The 7,558-nt window shown below is 36.6% G+C and overlaps 5 protein-coding genes across 5 annotated transcripts in view; 3 read left to right on the plus strand and 2 right to left on the minus strand.

The window, feature by feature from the left end:
- The first annotated feature begins 499 nt into the window (after window positions 1-499).
- LOC112099751 (TMV resistance protein N-like) lies at window positions 500-2,464 on the plus strand. The gene is made up of 3 exons (XM_024187215.1): window positions 500-1,108; window positions 1,679-2,361; window positions 2,445-2,464. The coding sequence occupies exons 1-3, from the start codon at window positions 636-638 to the stop codon at window positions 2,462-2,464; spliced, it is 1,176 nt and encodes a 391-aa protein (XP_024042983.1). The 5' UTR covers window positions 500-635.
- Window positions 2,465-3,280: 816 nt separating this feature from the next.
- On the plus strand, window positions 3,281-3,987 carry LOC18049123 (disease resistance protein LAZ5). The gene is made up of 2 exons (XM_024189693.1): window positions 3,281-3,570; window positions 3,670-3,987. The coding sequence occupies exons 1-2, from the start codon at window positions 3,304-3,306 to the stop codon at window positions 3,838-3,840; spliced, it is 438 nt and encodes a 145-aa protein (XP_024045461.1). The 5' UTR covers window positions 3,281-3,303; the 3' UTR covers window positions 3,841-3,987.
- On the plus strand, window positions 3,860-5,304 carry LOC112100368. The gene is made up of 4 exons (XM_024189694.1): window positions 3,860-3,887; window positions 3,984-4,271; window positions 4,356-4,444; window positions 4,524-5,304. The coding sequence occupies exons 3-4, from the start codon at window positions 4,397-4,399 to the stop codon at window positions 5,031-5,033; spliced, it is 558 nt and encodes a 185-aa protein (XP_024045462.1). The 5' UTR covers window positions 3,860-3,887; window positions 3,984-4,271; window positions 4,356-4,396; the 3' UTR covers window positions 5,034-5,304.
- Window positions 5,305-5,453: 149 nt separating this feature from the next.
- LOC112095427 (uncharacterized hydrolase YugF-like) overlaps window positions 5,454-7,558 on the minus strand; it is a 2,636-nt gene continuing 531 nt past the window's right edge. The window contains exons 2-6 of the mRNA XM_024187217.1: window positions 7,327-7,556; window positions 6,657-6,768; window positions 6,146-6,546; window positions 5,973-6,042; window positions 5,454-5,887 (exon numbers count right to left, since the gene is read on the minus strand). Coding sequence (XP_024042985.1) covers window positions 6,325-6,546; window positions 6,657-6,768; window positions 7,327-7,556 — 564 coding nt within the window. The 3' untranslated portion in view covers window positions 5,454-5,887; window positions 5,973-6,042; window positions 6,146-6,324. The remainder of the gene's footprint in view (window positions 5,888-5,972; window positions 6,043-6,145; window positions 6,547-6,656; window positions 6,769-7,326; window positions 7,557-7,558) is intronic.
- On the minus strand, window positions 5,576-6,270 carry LOC18049124. The gene is made up of 3 exons (XM_024187216.1): window positions 6,146-6,270; window positions 5,973-6,042; window positions 5,576-5,887 (listed from the first exon to the last, which is right to left on the minus strand). Exons 1-3 carry the CDS (start codon window positions 6,268-6,270, stop codon window positions 5,576-5,578), a joined length of 507 nt encoding a protein of 168 aa, XP_024042984.1.

The following is a 7,558-nucleotide window of genomic DNA, read 5'->3' on the forward strand; positions in this document are numbered from 1 at the left end:
TGAATAAGAGCTATTAAAACAAAACAAAAAAGAATAATTTTGAAACTAAATACAATTAATTGAGAGATGAGGACCGATAAGATAAATTCAGAGATAAAAAGTAACATATCACCCTACTTATTGCTGGCAGTTATGAGCATTAAAGCACAGAAGCCGTACCAACAAAGTGGTGGCTCCACTGGCAATGGGGTCCCCTTAAGTGGCTTGACTGGGTTTGCTCCCCAATTCGAGTCGTAGGGAAGTCGCCTTTGTTGGGAGAACATGTGCCTCTCGGTTCGAGCGGGGACTTCTAGTCTGGGTTGTGGTACGGGCTTAAAGGTGTCTCCCACAGTTGAGGCCCTCCCCAGGATATCTCGTGGTTAAAACAAAAAAAAAAAAAGCGCAGAACTCGTGTGTTGAAAAGTATGGTGTTCGTGTGGACTTTTCAGCTAAAAGTCTACAAAGCAGTTGAATTAATCAATCGTCGTGGAGTGCACGGTGCTTGGACATTGAGATGAAATTGAAAAATTATCACGGAACTTGAAGGAAGGTTCATGGCATCGATTTATTCTACAGAGTCACGCACATTTGGTTCAATAATTGTTTTCATCCGAATCAAAATCTCTCTCTAATCAATTCAACTGTTTCTGTTGATTATGGCTTCTTCTTCTCGAAACAACAAGAAGTATGATGTTTTTGTTAGTTTCAGAGGAGAGGACACCCGAGACAACTTTAGTAGCCATCTCTATTCTGCTCTGAGTCGACAAAATATCCAAACTTTCATTGATGACCAACTTAACAGAGGAGATGAATTTTCGGAGTCACTTGTGAATGCAATTGAAGCATCAGCCATTTCAGTTATCGTCTTCTCAGAAGGGTATGCATCTTCCAGATGGTGTCTCGATGAACTTGTAAAGATCCTCGAGTGCAAGAAAGAGTATGCACAGATTGTGATTCCGGTTTTCTATCGGGTTGATCCATCAGACGTGAGAAACCAAACTGGGAGTTTTGGCAATTCATTTTCGAAGCTTGAAGAAAGGTTTAAGGAGAATTCAAAGAAGCTGCAGACATGGAGGAATGCTTTGAAGGAAGCAGCCACTTTGTCTGGCTTTCCTTCTCAGAACATCAGGTGAAAAGTTACTTTTAATTTCGCATACTAATATTCAACACTGTAAATAAAATTCACACAGCACTCTTAGTTAAATTTTCCAGATGATAAACTACACTTTTAAATTTTTTTCATGCATCAAATTCTAGACTTCTTGAACTTCCCCACTTTTGAACTCCTATAAAAGAAGTTTTGCAGAATTAATAATAAAAGCTCCAGAAGTTTACAATATATTTTAACAAAATTAATGGTGTTCTGTCGTTTTTTAATCAATTTCAATCTCTTACTCATATACCACTAGGAAAAAAAAAATCTCTTCCACATATAACATATTCTTGTAATTAAAGAGTTAATAATTTATAGGGAGATTGGAAATTTCCTTACTCAAATCAATATATACCACTTATTTTGACTATTTTTACAATATTTAATAACTCTCCTGGTACCATCACTTTACAATTGGACAACGAGCAATCTCCCTTATTTCAATTTTATGCAAATCCCTTCTATTTGAAGTTACTGCTGCTAATTTTATGTATTTGGTAGGCTTGAATCGAAACTTATAAACGAAATTGCTAATCACATTTTAAAGAGACTGCTGGATCAAGTTTTTCGGCGGAATGATAACAAAAACCAGCTGGTTGGAGTAGAATCAAGAGTTGAGGAAATTCAATCTCTACTAGGTGTTCAGTCGAAAGATGTTTACGCTTTAGGGATTTGGGGCATTGGTGGTATAGGCAAAACAACAATCGCTAGAGCTACTTTCGACAAAATCTCTAGCGATTTTGAAGGTTCTTGCTTCCTTGAAAATGTTAGAAAAGAGTCACAAAAACCGGGAGGATTAGCTTGCTTGCGACAAAAACTTCTTTCAAATTTATTGAAAGATAAAAATGTGAGTCTTGTTATTGGTCTTAATTTTAGAAGGCTCAGCCGCATGAAGGTTCTGATTGTTTTTGATGATGTGACTGGCTTCAGCCAATTAGAATCTATAATTGGAAGTCTTGATTGTTTGACGCCTGTGAGTCGAATCATAATAACCACCAGAAATAAACAAGTGCTTAGAAATTGGGGGGTGAGTAAAATATATGAGATGGAGGCATTAGAATATCATCACGCTCTTGAGCTTTTCAGTCGACATGCCTTCAAACAAAACCATCCTGACGTTGGTTACGAGAAATTTTCAAGCAAGGTAATGAAATATGCTCAAGGTGTTCCTTTAGCTCTTAAAGTGTTGGGTTGCTTTCTATATGAAAGAGAAAAGGAATTCTGGGAAAGTGCAATAAATAAATTGCAAAGAATCCTCCATCCAAGTATCCTAGAGGTATTAAAAATAAGTTACGATAGTTTGGATGATAAGGAGAAAAATATTTTCCTTGATGTTGCTTGTTTCTTTAAAGGCGAGGATGTAAATCTAGTAATGAAATTCCATAATGCAAGCGGTTTCTACCCAGAAATAGGAATAAGTGTTCTTGTTGATAAATCTCTCATTGCTATTGGTTCATACAGCAAGATAAGAATGCATGATTTACTACAAGAGCTGGGTAGGGAAATTGTTCGACAAGAATCAATTAATCTTGGAAACCGCAGTAGGTTGTGGCATCATGAGGATATCTATGAAGTTCTTACATATAACACGGTAAGCAGTTTGTTGTGGATAATTATTTTGAAATATTCTAGCATTTACAAACTTGATATGAATATATTTATATATGCTCGAACTGATGAGTCTTAGAATTAATAGAAGAGCAACAATGATTAGAAAAAAACCATATCCGTTAGATGACGTAGCAATAAATTATAAATGCCATGACAACTTGCATAATCATTTGCAAGCATAATTGATATGCCAATTTGTATAGTACACAGACGGAATTTTTATATTAAGTATTACTTGTGTTATTATGTTTCTTTGTGCATTTGCAATTAAAAGTTTAACTGCCTAGCAATAACTAAAAACATGAATTATTGATTTGAGAAATGATAAAGAGTCCACTCCAATCCCACATAAACTCGACTAAATAATAAATAAAAAGTTGAATTATTAACTAAGCTACCTCTAATTGTGAATTAGTGAGAAACTTGCCCCAAAAATTTGACTTGGAGGGGTTGAAGTGCGATTCATTGGTGGAATACACATATATTTCATTTGATTTTAACTTTATTGCTTTTTCATTTATTTTTAGGGAACAGAAAAAATTGAGGGCATATGTTTGGATATGTCAAAAGTAAAAGAGCTCTGTCTTAATCCCAATACTTTCACACAGATGCCTAAATTGAGATTTTTAAAGTTCTATAGTTCATCAGTCAATGGAGAGAACAAATGTAAGATATCTTATTTGCAAGATTCCGGATTTGCTGAAGTGAAATATCTTCACTGGTATGGATATCCGTTGAAGTCATTGCCGTCAAACCTTGGTGCAGAGAAACTTGTGTTACTTGAAGTGCCTGATAGTGACATTGAACGACTTTGGGATTGTGTGAAGGTATGCATATCTTATTATATATGTGCAATCTTTCAATAACAACCTTAAATTATTATACGTGGTAACGATTTTGTCTTGGCCTCTTTTTTGACCGAGCAGCATTATAGTAAGTTAAACCAGATAATCCATGCTGCCTGCCATAAGCTAATTGCCAAAATTCCAAATCCCACGTTGATGCCACGTCTGAACAAGCTAGTTACGTTGAATCTAAGAGGTAGCAAAAGCCTGAAAAGTCTTCCATCTGGACTTGGAATTTCTTACCAAACTTGATCTTTCGGGCTGCTCAAAACTGAAAAGGCTTCCAGAGATCTCATCAGGTAATATAAGCTGGTTATTTTTAAGTGGAACCGCAATTGAAGAACTACCCTCATCAATTGAGCTTCTACATAGGCTCGGGTACTTGGACCTTTCAGATTGTAAAAGGCTTAAGAGTCTCCCAAGCAGCCTCTATAAGTTGAAGTCTCTTGGACTTCTTAGTCTCCGTGGTTGCTCAAATCTTCAGAGATTGCCCGAATGTCTTGGCCAATTATCCTACCCAATAATATTGAATCTAGCGAAAACCAATATTGAGAGAATACCAGAAAGCATTATCCAACTTTTCGTGTTGGGGTACCTCCTCTTAAGTTATGGTGGGAGGTTGGAATCCGGACAAAAGCCTTCATTCCTTGAACGAGGTTGCTTGGCACTGCAACCATTTTTAGGTTTGTTCTCTAAGTTATGAATCTTACAGGCAATTTTTTTTGACCGGAGCAGTAATTTTAAATTGGAAGGTAATTCTACTGCAGGAATTATTGAAGATACCCTGAGAATTCAGCATACGAACCATATGCCCGATGTACGTTTGCAAGAAATATGGCAAGAAGATTGGCTAAATGTGTGTCTTTAACTCTCTCTACTTACAATTTCTACAATCTTTTTTTTTTTGGGTTTAAAATTATGTTTTTTTGGTACAGAGAGGTTTTTCCATGGGCAAAGGTCATATAGTACTACCTGGGAATGAAATTCCAAAGTGGTTTGAGTTTCAAAGTGTGGGATCTTTTATAACCTTGGAGATGCCGCCAGATTCCTTCAATAATAGCAGAGTGCAGGGCATTGCATTTAGTGCTATTTTAGCATTTTCAGACCGTCACGTAGATTGTGGCAGATGGTTTTCATTTTCTTTTGAGCTCAAAGTGAAAACCACCAAAGATTGTGGTACGCATGACACACGATTACTTCATAGCAGAGTTAATTATGTAGAATCATATCACTTACATTTGGGGCACTATCTGTTCTGTGAAGAGAATTTTAATGGTTTTTGGAAATGCAATTGCATTCTTGAGGCAGTCCACTTTAATGTTTTTCCCCCTTTGGAGTGCCAGTGCTGCGGGGTGAAAAAATGTGGGATCCATTTACTTCACACCCCAGATCCTACGTCAATGGAAGACCCAAGCACATGTTTCAACTGTAACGAAGAAGACTGAGATAGGTGTCATTTTCACTCAACTCACCTGAGTTGTGAATCCATTTGCTTAAACATGTATGCACTTTTTCAAGTATCTCTACCAATTCCATATTTGGAATGGTGCATTTGATTCCATAGTTGATTTGGTATCGTCTATGGTTAGAATTTATATTTACAAAAATGACTTGTAAGGAAAGGATTGAAGATGCCTGTGAACTTATATTTCGATTTAGATTATTGTATCTTTTTCATGTATAAAATTGGATCCTATCATTCACATATCATTGACATGAGCAATATGGATTACTAAATCATTATTCTTTATTATTGTGCTGAATTTGATTTTTTATTGAATAATTTGATATATTTCTTGAATCAATTTGGAGCTTCTACAACTTGTCAGAGATCAGTTTCTCCAACATTCCTTTCGGCGCCAAAAGATAACCAAGCGGTTGAATAAGAATTGATATATACAACATAAATACAAGAGTTGTTTTGTCTTTTTACAATAGGAAGAATACATAATGCTCGTTAAAACTTGCTGATGAGAAAGTAAATTCCTCAGAAATTAAATGTTTCAGCCAACCAAGGAAGCAGCTTTTCATGGACCAACTCAGACTTGTCGTCATGGGGGCAATGTCCTACTCCTTCCAATACAATTAGCTTCACATTTGAGAGTTTAGAAGGCAGAGATGAGAAGTATTTACCAACAGGTCCATCGAGGGGTGTGAATGGATCCTTATCACCCCATAAAACTAGTACAGGTATAGAGATTGATGGCATCAATTGAACTGGGTTCGGCCCTGGTGGGCCTGTTACAATCGAAACAAATGCATCAAGTGCCCCTTCCTCATTGGCAGGCTCTCGTATGATCTGCAGTTTTGAGGTTGATTCATGAATTCTGAGTAGCCATGTTTGTAACAGGTTAAAATGGCATATAAGAGGAGAATATTAATACCTCAACCAGTGTTTCATCCACAGATTCCTTATTTGCATAAATGGACAGTAAAATATTCCTCAGTGTTTCCCTACAGCACCAATATATGAACATCATAGAGTTTTTTTTTTAAATTTTGACTCTAGTGTCTTGGGATAATGAACAATGGACTGAATAGAGAGAAGAGAAAATACCTTTGTTTCACACGCTCAAATATAGCAGAAGCAATTGGCCTTTGCTTCAACAAAAAATCAATGAACCAAAGCAATGGTAACAATAGCTTGATTCTCCAATCATCAACAATTGCCTTGTTGTTCATGCCACCAGCACAATTCAACAGAACAAGCCCTCGAACAAGGGTTTGACTGGATTCTTATGGTAGAAAATATAGCAGGTTTGTCGTAAACCATAGATACCAAAAAGGATAATTAGGGACAAGTGATTCTTTGCAAGCAAGTTGAAGAATATCTGATGTCAAAGGGGAAGTTAAAATAAATATACCTGAGGCAGCGATAACACAAGCTAGGCTTCCAACAGAATTACCTATAAGCACAGTTGGCTTCTGAACAACTTCATCCAAGAAATCCAATATTAGCTGTATCAGTGAATCTCACTCAAGTTAGCAAGGAAAATAACTAAAGTTCAAGTGATTGATGACGTAAGTACATAGAAAGATCCAACTTCTGGGTAGGGAACATTGCACACCTGAGCCCATGCCTCCATGGTATATGAATAACCAGCTGGCTTTTCTGAAGCTCCAAATCCAAGAAGGTCAATTGCATAAACCGTGTAGCTCTTTGCCAGGGTGCCGATATTCCTGAAATTACCTCAGAGATGACAAGAAAAATATCAATTCCTCGCATTATTTAATAGGATAAAGGAGTAGTGAACACACAAATTTTCATTCCCCTCTTCTACGGAGCGGTAAAATGAATACTTTTTCACTAGATTAAGAATCGGAAAATGGAAGAAGCATATATCCATAAAAGGGTAATATGAAATGGAACCCTGAAACTCAGATCACTGGTTTGTCATCGTCTAGGTGCAAGGAATAGAACTAAGTGTTAATGCCAATGCACCATGAAATAATGAATAGATTTTACTTTCATTATTCTTTTGCTTCATTGATCTTAATTAATTATTAGAAGTATAACACATATAAATCCATCCCTGGAGTTCATAATACATAACAGAGTCAGAGATATTACATACATAAGGTAAAGACATGCTCCATACAAAAAATAAAAATTACAGTCGAAAATACCCAGAACATAATTTGAATTGAATTCACAATAAAGGAGCTACATTTTTGTGCACCCAATAATCAACCCGCTAGACAATTCACAACAACAAAGAGCAATCTTATCTCGCTAACCTGCGCCAGTGAGGAATGGAGGCACCAAAGCCATGGACAAGGAGTAGAGGAGGAGAATCGGGATGTGAATTTGGAGTTGAAGAAACCAAGTAATTGATGGAGTACTGACCCTTCCATTTCCACATTTTGTAACTCTCCCTTATCTCATTAACCTCCAGTTCCAGTGCAGCAGAAGCAGAATCCCCTCCACTGCTACTGTTAGTATAACTGATGGAAACATTTTGTCTCTTCT

The sequence above is a fragment of the Citrus clementina genome, unplaced genomic scaffold (genome assembly GCF_000493195.1).
Source record: "Citrus clementina cultivar Clemenules unplaced genomic scaffold, Citrus_clementina_v1.0 scaffold_3, whole genome shotgun sequence".
Classification (NCBI taxonomy): Eukaryota; Viridiplantae; Streptophyta; class Magnoliopsida; order Sapindales; family Rutaceae; genus Citrus; species Citrus x clementina.